At 38.3% G+C, this 24,922-nt stretch overlaps 1 protein-coding gene across 2 annotated transcripts in view; it reads right to left on the minus strand.

Moving 5' to 3' along the window:
• Nucleotides 1-2,020: 2,020 nt before the first annotated feature.
• Nucleotides 2,021-24,922, minus strand: part of necab1 (N-terminal EF-hand calcium binding protein 1) — a 35,431-nt gene continuing 12,529 nt past the window's right edge. Inside the window, exons 6-13 of one of the 2 annotated variants that reach the window (XM_044334782.1) lie at nucleotides 18,694-18,821; nucleotides 13,264-13,385; nucleotides 11,293-11,369; nucleotides 9,910-9,957; nucleotides 7,134-7,246; nucleotides 5,181-5,258; nucleotides 3,365-3,456; nucleotides 2,021-2,663 (exon numbers count right to left, since the gene is read on the minus strand). In XM_044334782.1, coding sequence (XP_044190717.1) covers nucleotides 2,635-2,663; nucleotides 3,365-3,456; nucleotides 5,181-5,258; nucleotides 7,134-7,246; nucleotides 9,910-9,957; nucleotides 11,293-11,369; nucleotides 13,264-13,385; nucleotides 18,694-18,821 — 687 coding nt within the window. In that variant the 3' untranslated portion in view covers nucleotides 2,021-2,634. Of the gene's footprint in view, nucleotides 2,664-3,364; nucleotides 3,457-5,180; nucleotides 5,259-7,133; nucleotides 7,247-9,909; nucleotides 9,958-11,292; nucleotides 11,370-13,263; nucleotides 13,386-18,693; nucleotides 18,831-24,922 lie in introns of both variants that reach the window. The other variant, XM_044334781.1, reaches the window with a different exon arrangement.

Genomic DNA, 24,922 nt, shown 5'->3' on the forward strand with positions numbered 1-24,922 from the left:
AAGAGTCGTGGCTCAAATCTCAGAGACAGATATCTCAACACCTGGACAAAGAAAACTATGATTTTCTAGATGCCACTAATGTTGAGTACTTTAGGTAAATTGATCCTTTAAAGGCACACAAACAAGATTTAAACAACAAGATGACATTCATGTTTAAAATGCCAGGATTTGCTACTGATATGGTTTATGATGTCAATATTTCCTGTAAATCTGCTTTGGTTTGTATCTTGTATATCTGGCAAAGTTGTTTTGATCATCACACAACTGCACACAGATAAACACAGCTTAAGTGACTGAACATGTCAAATAGCATGATGATAAATATAACACAATTTGTTAGTAGAATTTAAAACTTCAATTTTATTAAATTTGCCATTTGAAAAATCTTAATATTGGACATGAATTAAAGTTTTGAGTATCATTTCAAACAAATCCTGCATCCTGCCACCGGCTTCAGCATATCCTGTTAAATCACCGCGACATGAAACCGTCCTCTCCTGAGTGTTGGCGTGTCCTTTGTGTGTGTGTGCAGAGACCATGAAGGTGATGTGACAGCGGTGAAGGACAGTCTGCTCCCCAGAGAGCCCCTCTGTGTCCACAACACACACTGTTTATGATGGCAGCAGGAGAATGAGGAGACAAAGCTCCTCACTGCTTTGAAAAACTGACGATTAGATTTCACCTGAACAACAGTGGTGCTGTTCAAGTAGCTCAAACTAAAATATTTTTCTCTTTTTAATAAAACCTACATTGAGAGCAATCATTTTTCCTGTTTTTTTTTAAATCATAGGTTTAGTTTTTCATCATTGTTCTAAGGTTACACCATGAATGTATTATGTTGTAGACTATAGATTCAATTTTAAATTGAAATACTACAAGTCAGGCAGGTGTTTGACACTTTTAGATCACATTGTCCCGAAATCAATAGAAATGCAAGTTAAATAGAGTAAATACAGCTAAATAAACATAGTTGTAGATGTATGAATGTAGGCTTTCCCTCCGTGCTTTTAAAGCTATTTATAATCTAACTGCTGCAGGTTTCCATGTGTTCATGAGTTGTCTTTCTCTTTTTTTTTTGCACACGTCTACCATTGTTCTGCCATAAAATAAAGCAGAGATAATCAGGGATGCAGATAGCCGAGCATAAATAACTAAAACAGACTCTTAACCTGTTACTCTTTATCATGGTGTTGTACATGTTGAAAGTCTTTTCATCCAGCTGCTTTTTGTTATGTAGAACAGGCAGAAAAGGGCATATTTTCCTGCTGACAGGACATTTGGGGAGAGAGAAAGGTTGAATGTTGTGAGGTTGTTTGCTTATGTTTCCATGGTCGAACCTCGTTCACCCACACAGTTCTGATGAACTAGATTAGCTGAACTCACGAGGATTAAACTCGCAAAAAATAACTAAGATTTTTTTTTAACTTTCACTTTGATTTTTGCTTATTTAGAGTCTGAGTATTTAATGTTATAGAGAAATATTTGAGAATTTGAATCCAAGTTTCAGGAGCTTCAATATGATCATTTGGGTCATATATATGAGATGAGATATTTGGTCTTTTCATCATTAATACCTCATTTCTGTCCTGTTGGGACAGAAATGAAGAATCACTCTAACAGCTGCAGTCCTGCTCTCTGTTCACTAGGTGGTGGCATCTACAATCATTTGGAAAACGTGTTTCTGGAAGCTGCAATCACACACTGCAAGTCAGCTTTGTTTAGAGCTTTAAACATGTGAGCAGACCATCAAGCAACCATTTGCCAACTACGGTTGATATAAAGCTGTTAGGTGCTTTTTTACACCTGTCTTGTCACTTAATTAAGTTAAACCATTTTGACTCTGCAGAATTAGTAGTAGAAACTGGAATCTATCTCTGTCTTTCTCTGATATTTGTATTTGTAACAATTTTAAATGATTCCCTGGTTTGTTAAACACATTTCATGGAGATCAGACATCCCGCTAACAGACAAATAGACAAAACAGGGACATAAACAGAGTGAGGAAGAGATACTCACAGCATACACAACAATATATCGTCTTTATTTATGACCAACAGATTTTTATCTCAATTTGACACATTACATACGGAAACAATGGAATAATGGTTTAATGAGCTCCCAGAGCTGCTACGATTGATACAATTACATCTCTCTCTTTCTCTCTCTTTCACACACACACACACACACAAACACACACACACACACACATGTGCAGAACGCCGTTGTCATGCACGTTCACTGCACGCTTCAGCTTTCATGAACCACCTTGGGCTGCAGATGATGTCACGTCAAACACAGTGATGATGTCAGATCATCAGAACGTCTGATGAGGTCATTGCTTTTAGGACGTCAGAGCGTCTTCTAGGAGTGTAAACAAACACACACACACACACACACACACACACATAAACAAACACACACGTGGGCTATTTTGGCTACCACCTCACTATGAAGGAACATGGAGGTCATAAAATTGATACTAATCACTGTGATTTCACGAGTTGTGTTGAGTCAGTGAGTGTATATGTGTGTATGTGAGTGTGTCTCTGTGTGTGTCTGTGTGTGTGTGCGCTGCTGTGGACTTCCTGACGTGTTGACAGGTGACTGTTTCCTCTCTGCACCCATCAGTGAAGATCAGTTGTTGTTGAGGACCCACCAGGAGGCTGCGCAGGAGAAAAAAAAAAAAAAAAATTCACTGACCCCCAAAAATGACCCCAATCAGTCAGACATTGAGCACACGGTGTGCATATTGTATATTTGTGTGTTTGTAAGCTGTGACAAATGGATTCAGCACTGCCCTCTGCTCTGACTCCTTGTGGGTGTTTACGTGAAATGGGTAATGATGATTGCAGGATACAATTATGATCCATTCATTGTAATAATGCAGGAAAAATGACCCAAAGATAAGTCATTAGAGCACAATAAACCTATTATTGCAACCAGCAGACATACTATGAATGAAAAGCAGTGAAAGTCTAACATGTTTGATATGATTTTGGGAAGAATAACAGACTATTAAATGTCTCTTTAAATGGCTTCAAAGCTACATACAATATTTATCTCAATTAGTTGTATATTCCAGCTCAAAATCAAAATGAAAGATCTCCCAGTGTGACATTTTGATATCTTTGAAAACTTGATTAGAATTTAAAATGAAGTTCTGTGAGTTTGAGGATCATTTATCTGCACAACATGTCTTTGTGATTGATGACAAACCTATCAAAGAGTGCGTGAAGCTAAAGTGTTTACCCTTTCAGAGGGTAAGATCCGTCAGGACAAAGAGAGCATTAGTTGTCTTAATCTTATTAGATGTGATATGTTTCAGTGTGTAATGTGACAGGAGAATCAGACTTATAGATCCTACCAGGAACCAGCATGGTGGTTACGGACTCAGGAGTTTCCAGGAAGTCCACATTCCCCCTTTGGAAGGTCTTGCTGTAGTTGGTCTGCAGATGACTAGGAGGAAGAAATGAGAAGATTCACTAACTGTTCAAGGGCAAGGTGCATAAAGATGGTGATCTCTGTCCTTAGTGTGCAAACCTAACTCTCCATAACTCCTGAATCAGTTTAATTTGTCTCTGAAGGCCTTTTTGTAAACAGCAAACGGAGGCAGAGCGTGTTATGATGTGAGATGTGCAGTAGAGCTGAATTACAAACTAAGAGGTTGTTGCGATACAATTAACACAGCAAAAAATGTGTTATGTGATGCCGCGTAGGGTGTGATACTAATACTCAGCAGCTACTACATGAGGATTTTTAAGGAGCTGTTCGATGTTTATCATCCCTGTGCATACTCTGTTGGTTTTATAATAACATACATCATAATATCACAGTCTCAGGTTGTCAATTATATTTGATTGGTTGCCAACTGTCAGGAGGGCGTTTCTCACCTAATATCTCTAAAATCTGGAGACAGAAGGTGGAAGGACCTTTTGCTGTAAGGCCTCCACAACTCTGGAAACTGGCTTTTCTGTTTTTATGTTTGTGGATCATTTTGTAATCTTGTTCATATGTATTATATTATATTATATGAGCCGGTCAGAGGGCAGACGCCACAGAAAGAAAGCGTCGCGGCACTGAGAGGGAAAAAATGTAGTTGAAACCGAGATGGACACTGAATGATATCTTTCATCTCTGAAGTATTTTGGTTTAGTTTCTGTCTGCGTCTGTTAATCTAAATGAATTGAAACCAACATTGAGCTCAGGTTCAGGTAAAGCTGCATCCTTTTCTTGTTGTTGGCATTCAGTGTATGTTGAGACCTGTTGGTGACTGTTACACCTGTAGAGATTAGTGGAAGACCAACCAGCGAGTCATTTCACCAGAACTACCTGTGCTGCGACAATAACTACAAACATAATTTAACATCAGCTTTTATACAGTTCCCGTTCAAAGTGTTTCTTTGAACAATGCACCTGAAATTTGGGCACAAAGTGTGACTGATCTTGAACTTATTTCCAAACTTGGCTAATTATTGACAAATGCATCAAACTACAGGCAGTTCCAATTAAATTGAATTGAATTCAAAATACCTTACTCATCCCTCAAGGGGCAATTTTAGGCAAGCTGGTTTGCAAACGTAAAAACAAACATAAAACACACACACATACAAAACTGCAATTTAAAAATGCAAAATTTATATATCAGCAATTCAAATTGACACAGCCAACACTTGAAGCACAGTTATTTTAGTTACTTATCATTTAAGAAATTCCTGGCAGCAGATTTAATTTCTACTAAGAATGCAGAAAATGCCAAATGAAATATTGACATTTTAGTCACCTAATCAATAGAGTGAGTGCATATCTGTAGCTTTTTAACATTTCATTTCACTTTGAGTGTCTGCAATGGCAAATAACAAGCAACACACAGAGTAATACAATCATGGTTCACATGATAAAGTCACTTGTTGAGACATGAATAGAAGTCATCAAGTAATCAATAAAGGTGACCACAGTATCATTAATTCCTCTCTTTGTTCCCACTGAGGTTACAGTCGTAGTGACACTCATGTTTTCCTCATTAGTTTCATCAAAGCTTCACAGCGTCCAGTGTCGCTACACTCAGTCTGAACCAGACTTTCTCTCAGTGAGTTCAAGCTGAGCAAGGAAACAATTTGGGATTTATTTGAACAGGCAACGCTGCATTAGTCACGATGCATATGGTGCAGGCGAACACTTACTTCTTCCACACGTTGTTATGCTCCCAGAATTCATAGAGAATGAAGCGTGATTCATTCGCCAGCCGCTGAACTGCGATGCTGCCAAATGCAAAACAAGAGAGGCCATTAAGTCATGCAATCACTAATTAGCGTGCTACATCATGTGTCCCAACAGTCTGAATTTATCTGTCACACTCCGGCTGAGTGCAGACAATGAGAATCTGTCAACTAATATTTTCTGTGGCTTCACTCTGAAATTAGGATTGTCAAGTGTTTTGTGAAAGGTTTTAGTCTCATTTCAATTTGAAAACAAGTGATCCTGACTGACTGAAATGGTCATGACTAAACATGTAAATGTCACGCCGACCTTCAGGCTGCTGTATTTTGTCTGAAACCAAAGAAGCAGTGAGAGTGATTCTGTTTGTTCTGCTGTGGCTGAATTTAGCCACAGAGTGACGAGGGTGACACAGCTGAGGTTTGAAATCTGTGGCTGGAGAAAAACAACGCAAAGGTCCTTTCATCTACTGGCACGACCTATTGTGGCAGGATGCAACACTTTAAAACCGGAACACGTCTTTAGTTCTGACAGGAGAGCAGAAAATTCTTATGGCCACATCACTAAAACTCAATTTAAAATGTGTCCTGATTAACTCAATTTTTGTCCACAATCTCAATGAGATTATGATATAAATGAACCATTTAGAGATCCTACACTTAAGCCTCTAAATGTAATGCAAAAAGGAAGAACGCTGTTTTAAACTACTCCAAGCCATTGAGTAGATTTAAATAGATACAGATTTGAGTCACAAGCAAAAATGCCACTATACCACAGATAGAGTACAAAGAGATGATGTGTTATTTCTGTGACTGAAATGTAACTCGTATCCCCTAAAGACATCTTGTTAGTTAGGGTACATCCTGTCTATGATCTAAATAAAATAAAATAACACTAAACACTACAATGAATGTAACATACATTTGTAAACCGAACATTACTAATTGGATTTTATCCTCAACAACCTGTGCAAAATATACTGAATATGTGTGAATTCAAGCTTTTGAATGAGATTTCGTTTTCCTCCACTGCTCATTGATCTCTATTCTTAAAGGATAAGGCTGGCATTATTCTACTGTATGTTTTTCTTATTGCCAACAAATCCCATGACTGGACAGACATGATCCCATGTCTGTAGCACTAAACCCCAAAGGACATTCATTCCTACTGAAGACGTGAATCCTTATGAAACATTACAAATACTATATACTGTCTTTGTTTTAAAAAAGGCTTATTTTTTCCTGAAATGACAAGGCAATGTAGCTTTTAGTAGTTATAACTGAAAAAGGACTAAATAGTGCATTTGTTGGGGACCATTTTCAGCCGCAGATTAATTCTCATTTGGTGCTCTAGTGAATATTTACAGAATCATGAGCATGTCGGCCAGGGCAACTGTGTTGCTCATTTATCTGTTTTTATTAAGTTTTGGACAACAACTGTCTGTGACACAGAGGATATAAGCTCCATCAGGCTTTGGAATACAAACACAATACCTGTTAGTACAAGAGGATTCACCTTAGTTCAGAGGTTTTTTGATGATAAGACGAATAAAGAAGATCACCAGACTTCCACACCCAAAGAAGAGATAGATGTGTGTTGTTTTATATCCATGTTAAGGCAATTCATTTTTCATAAAATGTAAGCAAAATATTCAGCAACAAAGCAGTCCAGCAAAATCAGTAAAGCAGATGCAAGTCTGCAACTTCAAGATGAAACATCTTGCAGCTTCCTAATAATCATCTTTAAACTGTTAATATGCAGTATTTAATTAGATGTTACATTTCTTGGTTTATGGGGACTGCTTTTTCCTTTTCTTGTCGAACTTCTATTTTGTTCTAATGCCCTTCTTTATAATGACCTTTACAAAAGATGAAAAAAATAACCCCCAGAAAAAATGAACAAAGAGAATCAGAACTGACTGTAGACATCCAGTCTGGGCGCAGGCACACTCCATGTACTGTCTGAGAGCCAAACGAAACTCCTCCAGCTCCTCCTCCAGCACCAAGAGCTGCCTCTGGACTATCAGGATGTGCTGTGAACATACACACACACGATGAGAACATTTAAAGTTACACAAAGTCAGAAGGTCAGAAGTTGCCTCTGGTGGGTCAAGTGTCTGAATGAGCTGGGGGGGGCGTTCAGAAATCCTCTGGCAGGGTTTCACGTCAGCTCAGCTTGTTATCAGAAAGATGGTGACTCACAGAGAACTATATGGTGAGCTTTTATAATATCTTTTTTTATATACTACTTATAATCAAACATCCTGGCAACAGTTTCTGAATGAATCATCACACCTATGTGCCACAGCGTGATCAGAATTTAACCCTGAAGTTCATTATGACACATCGATACTGAGGAAGAGAAAGTGTAAAAGCATCTGCATCTTCTTGCACAGAGGTGTGAACAGCAGGGAACAAGAAACAGGAAGCAGACCTGACATAATACTGACAATAGAGAGCCTGCTAATCATTTCCTGTGGCTGATGAGGAATTGTTGACAGAGGCATCAGAGGGGCTGATGATGGGAACAGGACATGAACGGTGTGCCTGCTGGCCAAAGGTACGCTGTGTGTGTTAATGTGTGTGACTGATGAACACCTCGGGACTCGCTCAGTGGCTAATTTGAGAGAAAGACACCCACACACAAACACACAAACACAGTGACACCACTTGTGTTGTGGGTCATTACGGGTTCCTCTCCGAGCAACGCGTTCATTACCAGTGACACACAGCGATAAACCAGTTACATATTGATTAATTCACACGCGAGATGAGACGTCTGTATTAAACCAGTGATGAGACATGACAGATTTATATGCAATATTCATATGCATGCTTTCACTCATGTTAACCACTGCGCTTCTGTGTGAAACGACTGGTGCTCAGACTGTGACACTAATCTTGAAAAACACATAAAATTCCTGTTTTCACATATATGAATGAATCGTGTGTGTAAATTGTTGTTTTCCCGTTTGATATGTTTCCTTTAAACCTGCATTAACTGATGTTTTGGCCACTTGAGCAGCGAAAAAAGTAGAAAACACAACATTGATATATCATAACCGTTTAAGCTGATATGTTGAACTTGCAAAAAGCTGCTTGTTTACAACAGTTTCAGAGCAACACTATCAGTAATTTGGAGTCGTGTTTCTGTCCACTTGGTGAATATAAGTCCAGTATTCACTCTATTTTTAGTCTCTATCAACTCCTGAGGGAAATAACTGGCTCCTTAGCTGCTAAATGCTCCACTATGTTCACCAGCTTGTCACTAACTGTGCATGTTTGCTGTTTGGGGCTGAGCAGGTAGTGTACAGTTGCTTTTTTAGAGCTTTTTCCTCTGAAAACAGTAAAGTTTCAGCCGGACAGCAAAACAACGAGCTGAAACTTGCTATGAAGCTCCGTAAAGCTGAGAGGAGCTGCAGAGTCTGGTGATAATTCTCTGTAGGTTCATCACTACAAGCGCCGCCTCTGACCTTACATACTGTCATTTGATACATTGTACTGTATATGAAAACATGTGAAATATCTCAATAATAAAAATCTGCTATCGCACTGTCCACACTCATGGTAAATTTAGTGAATAGCTACATTTTGGTCTTTAGCGGGCATTTAAAAAGAAAAGAACATAAAGACAAGATTAAACCAAAAATGGCAAAGCAGTGAAGTGAAGCACTTCGACAGTGTGTGTGGGTTTAATCACTTGCAGCTGTCTGAATACAGCTGTCCAAGGATCTTCTTCTCTCTATGACATTAAATGTTTGAAAGATGAAGACTCTGAAAAACACTTTTTCACTTGTGAAATGTTTTTTTCTTATCCACATTTCCTTTCTATTTAAAATATATACAGTATGCACCCATTTTCAACAAGATCTAGTCATCAAATGTCTAAAAATATCTTGTTACAGGAACAGTTTCCAAAATAATACTGGCAATTGTTTTAAGATTTCTCATTTTGAAATTTAATTTTAAAAAAAAAACTTCTTTCATATGAAATATTGGTCGTCCTCTTCATGATGAAAGGAACTCAAGCTGAAGGGGAATTATCCTATGAGTGTTTGTGTTGGTCTGCTGTGATTATCTCTGAGTCAGTTGTCAACTATACAGAATCTCTCAGCCGTGAAATGAATGATATGAAGCTTGGGCGACGAGAACAGTCTCCCTTTTCTTTTTCATGTGGACGCTAAATGTCAAGGTTAAACAGGGAAAGGTAAAACCTGCACACTTTGTAAGCACACATCTGGGAGACATTTCATTTGTCAGTAGGATTACGCACATAGGAGACAAATAAATGTGCAACATGCTTAAGACATTTATTGGCAATAAAGTGCTGGATTTGTCAAAAACTTTTCAATAAATAAAAGCTTTCATCTTTTTCACTATATCTTTTTTGCCACACACACTCCCTCCAAGTCTGCCCACTTATTGCCCGAAAGCCTTGTCTTAAAAACAGCTCGTAACTGAATATTGAGTCTAAAACAGAAAGATTAAGGATAAAGACAGACAGAGCAAAGGAAGAGACGGGGGAGAAAAGTGCTCCTGACAAGTTTCAGCCCTGACGTTGCCTTGACAACAGCTGAGCGCTTATTATTAATGTGGCCTCCCTTTCAGTAATACTCCACCATGCGAGAACAGAGTGACACAAAGTGTTGACTGCAAGAAAAACAGCAGAAAAGTAGAAGAAAGTCAGAGGACGAACCGATTTGCTCTCCAAGACCTCCTCTTCAACGGGCTCCAGACGGATCTCCTGCAGAACAGGACGAGTTAAAGCGTTAAAATACGGTGATACGATCAGACAAATTCAACATAACATATTTGTGGCTTTTAACTATCTTTTACACAATCTAAGTAATCTAAGTTTTTTTTATTCACCTTTTTTTTAACCCATCTCTTCCCTTTCATCAATAAATCCATGACAGTAGTTCCCAACCTTCCGACTTGTGATCCAGCGTCTCCTTACAACCCCTCATCACTGGTCGCATATGTCTACCAGTTGTGACCAGTTCAACTAAAGAGTGGCCTTTGCCTTGTTTTACTTGAATACTTCTCAGAGTACTGAAGAAAAAAGATTAGATAAAAGTCAACAAAACTAAACATGTTTCACGTTCCTCTCCTGTTAATTATCTCATAACCTCTCAGATTTCTCTGTTGGTCCATGTAGGAGCCCGACTCCAAGGTTGGGAACCACTGATGTACTAAATGTGAGTATTTGTAATAAAATCAATAATTAAAACAAAGAAAACCAAAAAAAAGTAATAGAGAATATTATTGTAATGAATATTTTATTGAACATAGCTCTGGGCAGTGCAGTGGTATGATTTCTGTTTGTTCGGTTTTATATCATAGTTGTTGAGTTTTTTGCAGTGTTTACCATTTTTTTTAATCAGTTTTATCTTTGCCAGTGTCTGCCGACCTTGTCTTCTGGTCCCATCAGCCAAAACCAACAGACAGAAAAACCTTTTCATACCTGCTATCTGCCAACATTCAGCTAAACTCTGTGAGGAAAAGGTAACACTTTGGCACATATGCCCAAACAGGGTCTAAATTTTAGTATATTGTAGGTTATTTCTAAATTGCTTTAACTCATGTAATCTTCTGTTTATGTGCCTTGTGTGTTTTTGATTCTCTGCTGCACAACCGACTGCCCGTTAGAGCCAAATAAAGTCCTTGACTGATTAATCAAATGAAATACAGGATTAAACAAAAATAAATCAATTCAGTCGAGGGTCAAAGCTTTTCTGCGTTCACCAAATCAAGTTGTAAAGTGTCAGTTTACAGCAGATTTCCTGCTACTTTCAACACATTCAGATATGCAACAGCTGTGAAAGCTGATTTTTTCCCCATATACTGTGCATATGTGTATGTGCTTGTTACGTGGGCGGGTGTTGAGTTAATTTGTTGATAGTGTTCTGTGTTCCACTTGCCGTAATTTGTGGTTAATTTGAGAGAACGATGTAAAGACCAGATGGCCGGGATGGTACGAGGAGACAGACGGAGATAAAAATAGTGGAAGCTGGAGAGAAATAAAGAAGATGGCAGGAAGGAGAGAAGAGTACGGAAAGGCTAAAAGAAAGGAAATCACCTTTTGTTCTAGGCGGTCGATAAGCTTCTGCAGTCTGTTAACCTGCATCATCCACTGGCTGTCTTCATCATAAACACCTAGCAGAGAGAGAGAGAAAGAGGTGAAAGAGCAAACAACAAAGGTGAAGGGATGAAAGGGGCTGCATACATCGACTGTATTTTAAACATGTTTTGCTCCATTGATTTTTTTGGACTGAAAACTCTGAAATAGTAGCGGTATCCTGGAAGACATTTCAAGGTTTCCTTTCATGTCATGCAATGAACAGCCGTGCCAATCAATAGAAATGCTTTGAGGCCTATAATCAAAGTTTATAAGCTCTGCGGTTGTGTCACAGAATGCCTAGCAACCATGACTTGTGCCTTAATGGAGGACTGACGGAGAACTGGCTGTGTGCAAACAACAGTTAAATACATACAACAAGCAGCCTGGGAAAATAGAAACACTTATATGACAACTAAAATGTTCAACTAATGCTAACTCTGATGCTAAGCAGATACTACAATTAGCTAGCAACTAATCAATTAGGAAGACATTTCATTTTTAAAAACAGCACAGAAAATAAATATCTTGCATTCTATTGACACTCAAGTACATTTAGAAATCATCTTTAAACAGACAGAATAAAACTGATGAGATCGACTCATCAAACTTTCAGCTGGGGACAAACATTACTGAAGACTTCTTCTTTAAACGTAAACTTAAAAGCTTCCTCTTCATCCTGGCTTTTGATTAGAATATTTTATGGCCATTATTTATTTTATTTAATCACTTACTTTATTGTATTCATGTTTTAAATGTTCATGTTTTATCCCCTCTTAACTGTTTTATTTGTCATTGTTTTTTATCTGTTTCATTTAGTTCTCATTTTATTTTATTTAAAATCAATTTTAATGGTTTTATTGGTATTTTATATTATTATCATAGTACTTTTTTATTAGTTTCAAATTGTAAATTCTTATCTGTCTTATTATCGGCTTGTCAGTCATCTGTAAAGCATTTTGAGTTGCACTAACCTAAAAGGTGTCACACAACCAAAGTTTGATTGATTGATTGTTTGATTGATTGATAAAGATGGTAATATCTAGGTAAAAGGCTTAAAGTTAACTATGGTTATTTAAAAAGACCAAAAAGATAATATTAAGCATTAATATTAAGTTTTAAGTCGTTCCTGAGCAGAGATATATCATTTTGTTGTGTTCTTTGTTCTTGTTCTTTTGGTGCGTTGAAAGCACCTTCCCCTTTTTTTATAATTTCTCACATCGCCTGAGCTTCACCCGACTGAATTACCTCTGCAGAGGGCTTCTGATTTTCTTATTAAATATGTTAAGGTTTATGATTCAAGGTGTTAGATGTGAACAAGCTTAAAAAGAAAAAGCTGAGGATCTTCAACAAGGCTGCCAGACGTTGTCTAATGTCATCTGTGATCAATCTCTTAATAATTGATCAACATTATTTTTGTGATTGCAGTAGTATAAACACAGGAGGAGTAACTGTATAAGACTGTGTGTGTTCATTTCTTTACTCATTCACACTCACTCACTTCATGTTTAATACTTTCATACAGGCTGCTGCACTTGTACATCACATATCGGCTAATTTTCTAATGGGAATGTCTATCATGAATTAATTATGTATGTTCAGAGATTCACTTATACAAAGTCACAGCACATGGAGCACTGAGTGGCTTTGAAACCAACACACAAGGACACAGCCGTCCTCTTCAGACTCTCTCTCACTCCAATTTCTTTCTCACACCCACACGACCTTCTCTCCCCTCCTGTGCTCTGCTCTCTGACCTGTGGTGACAAACTGACTCTGGCTAAGCAGTTGTTTTTTTTCAGTGCTGGCAGCAACATAACTGAAGAGTGGAGCAGGATGCACTGAAACATATTTAAACATAATACAACACAGCAGAACATGGTGCTGTTGAGTTATTCACACTCAGCATCACAGCAGAGCACATAGTCACACCTGAATTGACGAGACTGAGGAGCGGGTTGTTGGGAGAGAGGCTGCTGTTCCTCTGAAGCCTCCGATTGGAGCGACGACCCGACCACTGGATGGACAAAACCTCTGGCTTCACAGGGCCCTGTCTGGAGACAAAACAGGCTGATTATTATTTAGACACCATCATATTTTTTTTTACAAATTTCCATTTAAAAACAGTTTTGAGTGTCATGCTGAAGGACACACTGCATGACTTTTAAATCCTCTGCAACATTCACATTAAATTACCTTTTGTCTTGTAGTTTGTGGTGCACTGCACTCACCAAATAACAGATGGGTCAGACAATAAAAAGATTTTCCCTTAAATTTGGTATCCGCTGACTCTCAGAAATAATCTATGAAATGTAACTATGTAATTGAATAAACTGGATAACATTTCAGCCCTTTATTGTGTGCACTTAACTGAAAGTGAAGAGGATGAATCACTCGTCATTTTCACGTTTACATTTTCACTTTTTTTTTTGTAATTTAAAATGTCACCCAGGTGACTGAAGCACACAGTCTCAAGAACAGACTGAGAATATGTTTAGTGAGCCTAAAGTTGTCTCGGCTTATATTTGTATGTCGTATTGATCTGACAGTGATGCTAATGCCAGTGACAAGGTACGCGCACCCACAGGGTGACATCACCTAAGATTTATCTTACTGCTGTCAAGTCGTTTGGTTACGTATTTTGAGAAGACCTCGGGATGTCTGGTGTGCTGTGTGTGCAGGTATACATTTGTGGGTGTCTTTGTGCAAATTAAATAACCAAAGAGTTCTTCATGATCACTATATTTTACAGTGAAGTCTTTCACCAACCTGTCTTGATTTTTCACATTTTACCCACTAGTGTTATTTTTTGTGTAAGTCCAGCTAATATTTGCCCTTTTTCATAGCAGAAGTGATAATTGGTGACAAAACTGTATATTAATAAACACCTAAAATTGTCCTTATCCCTGCTTATGACTATATTATAGTGTTACAAACCATTTATCAATTGTCTGTATACTGCTTATAAATGCTAAATAGGGGGACTTGAAGTAAACTGTTAAGACAATTTAACCCTCTTAATGTGTTTGAAAAGGGTTTACACCTTTAATGTTTAGTGTCAAATTTGTTACGTTGTGTTATGGGTCAAAATTGACAGCATATACTTTCCTATGAAAAAAGGAGAAAAGTCAATTTAATTTAATTTCCAAAAACAATATTTTATTTTGGTCAATCATACAACAAGTGTCATCTCCGGCATGGTGTGTATGTGTGTGTGTGTGTGTGTGCACGCTGTGCCTAGTGTGCGATGAGATGGGGGAAATAAAGCGTGAGAAAGCCCCAGTCTATATACTGGTATGCAGCTGGGGAACAGGAGATGTGGATGTGTGTGTGTGTGTGTGTGTGTGTGTGAGGTGTGAAGGAGAGAGTGGGGGTGTGCTCACACATCTAAACTTGAAAACTGGTCAAATTTGACCCGAACACAATAGGAGGGTTAAAGGTAAATTCAAAACAGTGCAGAATATTTGCAAAAATTGTAATCCAAAGAGTTTTTTTGATGTAGCTGTGGGATCTGGCTTCAGTCAGCAGGCTCAATGCGGACTGCACAGTTTATATTTAGAAGTCGGCTTGATGGTTTTAAATCTGGAACCAACAATATTTTCAATTTCAATCAATCTGCAGATTATTTTCTTGATTCATTCATTAATCCATTAAAACATATGAAATGTCAGAAAATACTGACAAATGCTCGTCATAAACTCTTAACGCCCAAGTTGACATCGTCAAAAAGCTTTGTTTGTTTGACAAACAGTCCACAGCTTTCAGTTTGCCATCACATAAGAAAAAGAAAAGCTGCAAATTCTCACAATCAAGAAGATAGAACTAGGGAATATTTGGCAATTTTGCTTGGTAAATGACTTTAACCATTAATAAATATCAAAATAGTTTTCAAATTATATTCTGTTGATCCACTAATGAATTAATTTACTAATCGTTTCAGCTCTATGGGTTTTACTCTGCAGTATCTCGTGTGCAGTGAAGTAATTACAGTGTATATAAAAAGATCTGTTCATGTGCTTTCTCCAATTTATAATTAAAAATACTGAAATCCCATATCATGGGATGAGTCATGTGAAAAACCTCATCATGTTTTTTCAGAATGATCTGCTTTTGTTAAGGAGAGTGGGATACCACTTATATTAGAAGAAACGCTTCTTTCTACACCTGGGAGAAAAGCAGTATAATTAATTCACAAGCTGCAGTCAAACGTGTCTCATTTGCTTGATGTATGGAGGAGGAGGAACTGATGGCGGGTCCCTCTTGGCCTGCAAGTGAGTCATATTCACGGCTACAGTATGTAGCAACCTTAATTGCGAAAACTGTCAGAAACCAGTAATAGAGTAAGAATCCCATCAGCATGTTCCCCCTCTGCCTTCATATCAACTGAGAGGGAGGAAGAGGAAGTTAAGAGCTATTGTTTCCCTGATATTGTAACGTATGCCTCTGAGTCACACCAATCATCCGTGAATGCGAACCGTGCTCGTCCACAACCTCTTCACACATATAAAACTGACCACAGTAACTTATTTAAAGCCACCAGAGACCAGAACAGCCAGACCCTCTAAATGTTTGGGAGAACAGAGTGATTGCATTCAGACACATGGGGGAATTTCTCAAGCGAGGAAATTCAGAGAAGGATGCTGAAGGAAAAGAAGCAGCTCTGGGAGCGAGGGACAGTCACACTTTGAAATGACACAAAACAGAGAAAAAGAGATAAAAAGAGAGGAGGGAAGTGAGGAGAGGAAAAGAAAGAAGAGTTTGTGGAGGTCTCAGATGTCAGTTATCCAAACCCATCATTTTCTGCCTCTGAGAATAAGTGTGAACGTGGTCATGGTGAGAAGAGAGATACGATAGAGTGCACAGGAAACCGTTCTGGGATCCTGTTAAACTAAACTCACGTACAGCTACTACAGTATTATTGATCAAGACGAGTAAAATGCTGCAACAAAGCTGCTTTTGATAAATGTTGACATACTTAGTCATGATTTTGTCAGAAGTATACATAATGTAGACTTACATCCTGGACATGTGAAGTCATTCATGGTGTTGCACTCAGTTGTACACATGAATATGCAAATATTTTCCAGTGTATGTGCGCTGGAGGTTCCAAATTTACACAGGTTGGACAAGTTGGACAACAATTGGCTCCAAATTAGTTGTGATGTCACAAATTATGCTTGTAGGTGCAAGCCTTGAAGTCCGATTTTCGGAGAACACAGAGATACTTTCTGTTTTCAGTAGATGAATATGAAAACAGCCTTCTAGTGTCAAACTCTGCACATACATTGTTCTGCACAGTTAAGCTCAAACATTCAGGTGAAGTAACAAGAAGAAAAACACATATTTGAGTGGAGGTGGGACTTAAAAATCTTGCCTACTTTCCCACCAGCTGCATTAAGTCGGTATCAGATTGTCAGTTTCAAAAAGTTAAGTATGTTCCAAATAAAGTGCTTGTTGGGAGGTCAAACAGCGTCTGAAACAACATTTCTTTACATCCAACAACTTCTGTAACTTTCTCAAATGTTGAATGAAATAAGAACTAGTTGGTTTCAAGTATACAACAGCCTTTACAAAAAGGAAATGTGTGTATGAGGAGGGGATTTCAGATGCTATAACACCATCTGACAAGCACTTTGTCTCAAGCATACTGACAAGCAACGGAGCCTTTGCAGTTAACTTATTTTTCTATTACCAAGACTTCCGAGGCTGCAAAGTGAATCAGGTAGAATACAGAAATGTCCGTTTGGATTTGAACATGTGCCAGAACTCAAACTGGATTTGCTGTTTATCAGCTGATCAACATGATGATAAATGATGAAGAATGATAATCAACTTTTGTTTCTCCTCACTGGATGGCTGGCAGAAGCTGGCAGCATTTTTCTGACTTGCAGCTTAAGTGTGAACTCAGACAGGAAGAAATAGACTGTGTTTCATTACCTGTCCTTTAAATACAAGATGAGCACAGACATTACCTTCAAGGGAGACCCATGTATGACACACACACACACACACACACACACACACACACAAACCGTACATAAAATCTTGTTGGGCACTTGTACACTGGTGAGTCATCATCACAAATGAACCGAGCACACCAGGGGCATGCCTGGATTCTGAGTGCAGACCCAGACTCATAAAGTACTGCATGCACTCACACACACACACACACACACACACACACGCCTAAGGTTTAATCATCAAGCGTCCACTCTTCGAGAGAGAGCCACTGGGTGAGGGTTCATTATCAGTGCATTTATTAAACATGCTCACCACATTACGGTTGTATTCTAATTGCCAAACGTTCATGCAGACAACTTGTGGATAAATCTTAATATGTCTTATTTGAACTAAAGACCAAGTAGGAGTAAGCACAATCTACTCCTTAATGGCATCCATAACTTGCTTTGATTCTGTTTATACAATCAGAGGTATGACTTACCCTATTAAAAGAATCAGTGGGGCTAACAATAAATAGCTTTCAACTAACGACACAGCAGGTGAAACAACTTATGTTAAACCTGCATCCATTGATTTGAGTTGTGAACACACAATCTGACATATTAGCAAATATACTGAACATGTCAACAAGCAGTTGCCTGTTTCTGCCTGTCTGATGTTTGCTGCTTTGCATGTAGCGTGCAGTGTTTTTACACAGTGGAAACAAAGCTGATGCTGTGTGAGTGAAGCAAAACAGTTCAGTTATGTGGCATTAAAACAAAACAAATCAGCTGAAAGATGCTGAAGCGCTCTGTAGAAATGACAGAGACTGAGTTTGTGTTAATCTGTTGATTCATCACATTTAATATCACCTTTTGCATTACACGTAATCATTTTTTTCCATTGCTAATACTGAATTATTCATTAGAGAAGCTTTAAATTCATTATCCGTTACTTTATGGTGCAATCAAGCTATTGTTTATGCCTATCTACCACTGGCCTCAGTGTGATAACATATACTGCATTCAGTACCTAAAAAATAAAGAATATCTTTGTATTTAGTCGTGTTATGCTGGCCTCCGTGTTTTATTTGTCTCCTAACAATCCCTTTTATTTTGCTTCCTCCACTTTGCCCAGATTTCCCTATAGGAAGTGGATCTACATTATAAATAATGAGAGGTGGTCTTATCAAATGCAGGATGAGAATCTGTGTTATTGCACAGCACCTCGGATAAAAGCATCATTTAAGCCTACAGTGGGATGTAAATTGGTGTGTGTGGTTTGGACAATACTGTTATACTAGCTGTGAGTACTGTAATTATGAGTGCCATTGTATAATACATTTTGTTCATGTTTTAAAGTCTAATTGTTTGTGTGTGTGTGTGTGTGTGTGTGAAAAGGACCAGAGAGATTTGCTCTTACTTCTCTTGGCGAGTCTGCTCGGCCGTGGTTTCCATGGCGCACTCCAGCGAGCTTTGAAGGGAATGAAGCTGATTGGTTGTCTCCTTCAGCAGGAAACGGGTCACAAACTGCTCCAGGTGGGTGGACTCCTGATATTCCTGTCAATCAAGAGGAGGAGAAGGAGGAGGAGGAAGAGGAGGAGGAAGAGGAGGAGGAGGAGGAGGAGGAGGAGGAGGAAGAGGTGGTGGTGGTGGTGGTGGTGGAGGAGGAGGAGGAGGAGGAGGAGGAGGAGGAGGTGGTGGTGTTAGAGTAGGAGGAAACAGAAAAGAACTCAGTGTCCAGACTTCCCCTGCTAATTAAAACATGCCTACAAGATCATTAATTTAAAAAAATATTATATAAAAGAGCTGCAGAAGAGGAGAAGAAAGGAGAAAAGAACTTGTCAGAGCTTTGGTCTTAACACATTACATCTCTTATCTGCCAAAATCCGCCCTCTAAACTGTGTTAAATCAATCACAGTCTGCAATTTGCCAACTGACTTCCTTAAATGTACAATAGGAACACATCAGGACAATACAAGTTAGCTAGAGAAATAAATAAGAACTCTGAATGCTTGTTTTCTGCCAAACATATCAATACATGCATAGAGAGCTTTAAAACACTAAATGAGTACAGTTTAATAACAGGGGCATTCATCCATTCCATTATACTAACTCAAAACTCACTCATTCATTAATATAAACAAATTACACATGTATCTGTGTGTCAAACTTGCTGATATTGTCAAACAAGACTGGTTTGACACTTCTTATTGTGTTAGATTATGTTTAAACTGCACTGAATAGGCTAATTTGAGTGCTATTAACATAGTATCACACAGTAGAATTTGGAGTCTTAAAACAGTAATAATTTATTCATTTTTGCCACTAGGGGTCAGTAGAACAAGCTTATCATCACCTTATAAAGTTATTGTTGCCTATTTACTTATCCAGCCGATACGGCCCAACAGTATTTTTCATTTGAAGTCCACCTGACCTGGAAGTCCAATATTCTTTTTAGCTCTGTTTTTTTAAACTCTAACTATTCACATTCTTTAACTCTGAATATCTGACTATTTAGCTGCTAATTGTCCCACTATGTTCACCAGCTAGTGGCTAATTTTGGCTTTTTAGTTAGGTGGAGTCGGTTTATCAGAGGTTTTTCACTGAAAACTGTTGCCTGGAAACGGGGTCGATGAGAGCTGAGAGAGTGAACTAAGCAGTAAAGTTGCAGGCTGTAAAAACAAAACAATAAACTGAAAGACACTAAAAAGGTCCGTAAACTTGAGAGAAACTGCAGAATCTTGTGATAATAATATGTGGGTTTATTATTATGACCTACATATTTTATACTGCACATAGTCATTTTATTCATTGTTACTAAAAATATTGATTAGTGCAGCTTTAAATAAATAATTCTGACATCATCTTTTTTGACTTTCTAGCTGTGAAAATATTAAATTATACCACTAAAGTTCTTGACTCTTGATGGCGCATCTTGTTTCTGATTGGCCCAACAGGTGTCTGTATCATTTTGGCTTTAGATGTTCTATGATGTTGAACAGCATTTTAAAAATAACATTAAAAATGTACAACAATCACCCCCACCTTTAATCAAAGTCAGCTCTAAGAAATACATTTCCTCCACACCAAGTATTTCAGCCTCAGCCTGGTAATATTTTTAATGGTCATTTTCTGAGTCAGGGGTACATTTATTTTTTCATAGACAGCTGAGGGGAAAAAAAAAACATCCAACTGAGTGACATTTTTGAGAGGCATCATTTGCTATGCCTGGACCAGAGCAGCACGGCTCAGTGTTGTTTTAGATCTAATCAAAGGGGAGTGAGTGATGCATGGTGAGTTCGCTGTTTGCACACCGCACCTGCTCCCACATTTCTGAGCTCCGCGACTGTTTGTACACTCGACTAACAATGAAGGGTTTGAAGGGAAATGCTAATGCAAGTTGGATTGGAGAATGACTAATGCATCAATAGAGATTTGTGTGCATGTGTGTTAGTGTGTTTGTGACAGAAAGATAAAGAGGGAGATAGACAGGAAACATGGATGTGGAAGTATTTTTTGGGGGAGGCTGGGGGGTGTAATGATAATTATCTTCAAAAGTACATTAAGGATGGTTTGATTTTAAAAAGCTGTGTCTTTATCGGTGGCCTTTTGGAAGTGCTCACACAAACACACACACACACACAGACACTAATTACAGTATGCTGAGCAGGAGTCTCCCGTGAGAAAGCAGAGCTGTCACCAGCTTGTCTAGAATACAGAACAGGTCATTAGAGTCAAGCTTTTCTTCTCGGTCATATCTAACAATATACCTGATCACCAAACTGTCCTGAGATGTGGAAGTAAAAAACGTTAACTCATTTTTCCACAAGAACAAAATACACAAAATATCTTTCTGCAGTGCAGCAGGTCGTCTTTTAACAAGACTAAAAGCCTGCAGCCATGATGACAATGCAAACTTGCTAATCAGGTATAATGTTTATCATACCGTTGTAGCTTAGTGTGTTAGCATACTAACATTTACTACTTAAAATTAAACACAAAGTACAGCTGGAGCTGATGGGAATGTCATCACTTTTGGTTTTTGGTTTTTGGTCTTAAATCATAGACTGTATATTTATATACAGTCAATGGATGACAAACATCTTTACCAAATTAAGTGAGAACGTTAACCTGCTGGTGATTTCCTTGAGCCACGCTGCTAGTCGGTCATAGTTTTATCCCTTGATAAAGCACACACACACACATGCACATAGATGCACATTCACTCTGAGAGTGAGTCACAACAAAACTGCTAAAGGTCAGTCTCCTGTCTGCCATCTGAGCATAGATTACCTCCTGTGATGTGTGTGTGTGTGTGTGTGTGTGTGTGTGTGTGTGTGTGTGGCCATTTTAAACAGCTGAGGGTCTGCCTGATTTTTTTTGTTTCATTTGATCTCTCATTTTCAGTTGTACCAAAGGTTAAATGAGTGCTTTGTTGATGGCAGTGGCTCTTAGTTTCTACATTTTTCTACTTCAGACTTTAAACTGTAAAATCACACTATTTTAGCTTTGTAGTGACGCACCCCCCACCCATTTCCCGCAATCATACCTCACCCTGCTTCTGCCAAATGTCTTTACCTCAGTATTTAAAAATCCTGATTGCAATGATTGAAATACTTTACAACTTTGATGTGATTTGCCAGAACTTGAGAAATGGGATTGGTTTACATCAGATATTCCTTAAAATATTGGTGATTAAAGTCCTTCCTAAATTCTTAGTGACTACTAACTAGTTTTAAAATAGTGATTTACTAAATTAGGTTATTGCATCATCAAAACTCAGGAATGTCTTTTAGCTAAGCGAGGACTAGAAAACACTGTCCAATCCAAAGCAATCAACTACATAAACCGAAGGTCACTGCAGCATCACAAGCTGTGACATTGGTGGGCAAAAATATTAAAATTAACTATTGATTCTTTGTAAATGTAAGTATCACTTATTTATGTGAGCATACATGGAGAAATTGGCAGTATTCAAAAAGTTTATTTGAGTGGGAAAGACTTGATTACCATATGCTTACTGGGTGTAAATATTCAGTAATCTAAGTAAGAACTGGTTTGTGTGGTGCAATGTAATGATGCCTAAATTTCCACTTATTAAGATTAAGTAACACATAAGTTTTAATTAGGCTAAGTTTGAACTTATGAACAGCTGGTGCAGCTGGTTCTTGGTGCAGATTAAGATGAATTAAGATAAAGAGAACATACGTATCTTTTATTTGCTTTAGGTTTCAACGCCAAACACAGAGTTTTTTGTGATTATTTTACTTTATTTCCATGAATGAAAACCTCATTCTTGGTGCTCTTAATACTACAGCAGTGTTAAGTGTGAGAGCACAGCAGCTTCCACCAGCTGCAGATGAGAAACACCTGATGTCTGTCAGGGAAGCTTGGAAGTCAAATATGAAGGTGGTTGTGTATGGGAAGGCCGTAAATAGCGTTGGCAGGAATATCTGTGCACAATGAAACCCTGTGTGTCTCCAAACAGATTTGTATACATATCTGGCTCCGTTTTAGATGCACGATCTTGATCCAGCTCCTACGCACATCTGCATGGATGTTTGATGCGGGCACACAAAAGCACACTGATACACACACATACATGAGCGTGTGCATACATGAGCTCACATAAAAATAAACACTAACAATTCCAATGCAAGACACCTCACAAATTAATACGCATGCAGTCTGCCCCCTCACACACATCCATGGCCAGACCACCCACTCAGATACACACGGTTCAACAGAGACGACCAAGCTTTAGTCTGTGACTAATGCAGCATCTGTTCTCCTCCTTGCTCAGCCAATACTTGCTCACAGACAGTGAAATACAGCACGTCATACTTTACTTTGGTCTCTTTCTTGTGCTGCTTTCTCATTGCAAGGTCACAGAAATCTTTAATGGTGTCACGCACACTTTGTAGAGGAGAGAACTATGAATTAAGCTTCAAGTAGTAAACACTAACCGCTTCTGGTGTCTGGGGAGACATCAGCAGTGTGAAATCCTCTCTCTCTTTCATAATCCAGAAAATAAATTAAATTTTAAAGCTATTGCTTTGGTTATTAAATCATGACTTCTGTTCAATTTCTGCAGAGTAATGTGCTTTCATTTGAGCTCAAATATCGATGGTGTGTGTTTGTGAGGGAACAACTGTGATGAATGTAGGGAAATAAACTGATTTGTGAGATTAATTTAGGTGGTTTTCCTGAGAGCTGACTTAAGGCTCAGCAAGCACAGGTGAGTCATTCCTTTTCGCGTGGCATGACCTTGAAATATGTGTCCATACTGCCTGCGCTGTCTCTCCTGCTGTCTCACTTCCTGCTTGCCTGAATGCAGACTGTTCTCTTTTGGTACAGAAAATGATTTGAGGTGCTATTTGATTTTCACACCTCATCACAACTTTGAAAGATTGCAAAGGGATTGCAAAAGTATCTGTATGTTTCATTTCCTTTGCAGAAATAAAGGCTGAATTTCAGACTCATATAAATCACTGCTGTGCTCCTTCAAGTCCTGACTTTTTGAAACCTTTTTCAGGAAAAATGTCATTTTCTTGGAGTGAAAAATGTCTTTCAAGGGTCTAAATTGGTTTTCTGCAACTTCATTTATTTACGCTCTAAGCTGTTTTATAATCTCCCCACATTGCTCTCTTTTTAGCCATGCAGCAGTGTGGCCCTAGGGATGGTGCACCACTTTGGTCCAGATCAAAATATCTCAACTACTGAATGGATTGTCATGAAATTTTGTACATTCATGAACCCAAAATGATGAAACGTACTGACTTTAACACTACCAATACAGGCTGACTGACATTTATGGCTTTTATTGAAATATATTAATAATTATTAGATGGATTACTATGAAATTTGGTACAAATATTCATGGTGCCCAAAGGTTGACTTCTGATGACTTTGGTGATTCCCTGACTTTTCGTCTAGTGCCACCAGAAGGTCAACGTTTTCGCTCATCCTGTAACATCCACCAGATGGACTGGTACAGAACGTTGTATAAATATTCAGGGTTCCCTGATGATGTAGCCTAAAGACTTTGGTAATCCTCCTCTATAGCACTAGCATTAGGTTCAAATTTGTGGATTTGACTGAAATGTCCGAACAGCTTTTGGATGGATTTCAGTGATGGATTTTGGATTGATTTCTTTACTGTCCAATACTTCCATTTATGACTAAATATCTGCAAAACTAATGACATTCCTTTCAGCGTCAGCTGTTTGTGTTTAGTGCCAATTGGCAAATGTTATCATGCTAATAAGCTAAATTAAAATTGTAAACATGTTAAACTTTACACAGTACCTGCTTAATATCAGCACGTTAGCATTGTCACTGCGAGCATGTTAGCATGCTGACATTAGCGATTAGCTCAATGCACTGTTATGTGTACAGCCTTGGGAGACCATTAACAGACAACTACGGCCTGCAAGGAGGGAATTGCATGACTGACGGAGTTTAATAGGCTAGTTTTCTGTAGCTGTGCTAGCTTGTCTAGCTGTACTGTGACATGAGGTAAACAGTGAAGAAGAACAAAACACAACTATCTGTGGAAAATGAATAAAACTCTCTACAGCAAAGATAAAAAGACCAACCTGTTATATTTCTTTATTCTTTCATGTCTATTTAGTTTGGATAAATGGTGA

Source organism: Thunnus albacares, chromosome 19 (assembly GCF_914725855.1).
Source record: "Thunnus albacares chromosome 19, fThuAlb1.1, whole genome shotgun sequence".
Taxonomy (NCBI): Eukaryota; Metazoa; Chordata; class Actinopteri; order Scombriformes; family Scombridae; genus Thunnus; species Thunnus albacares.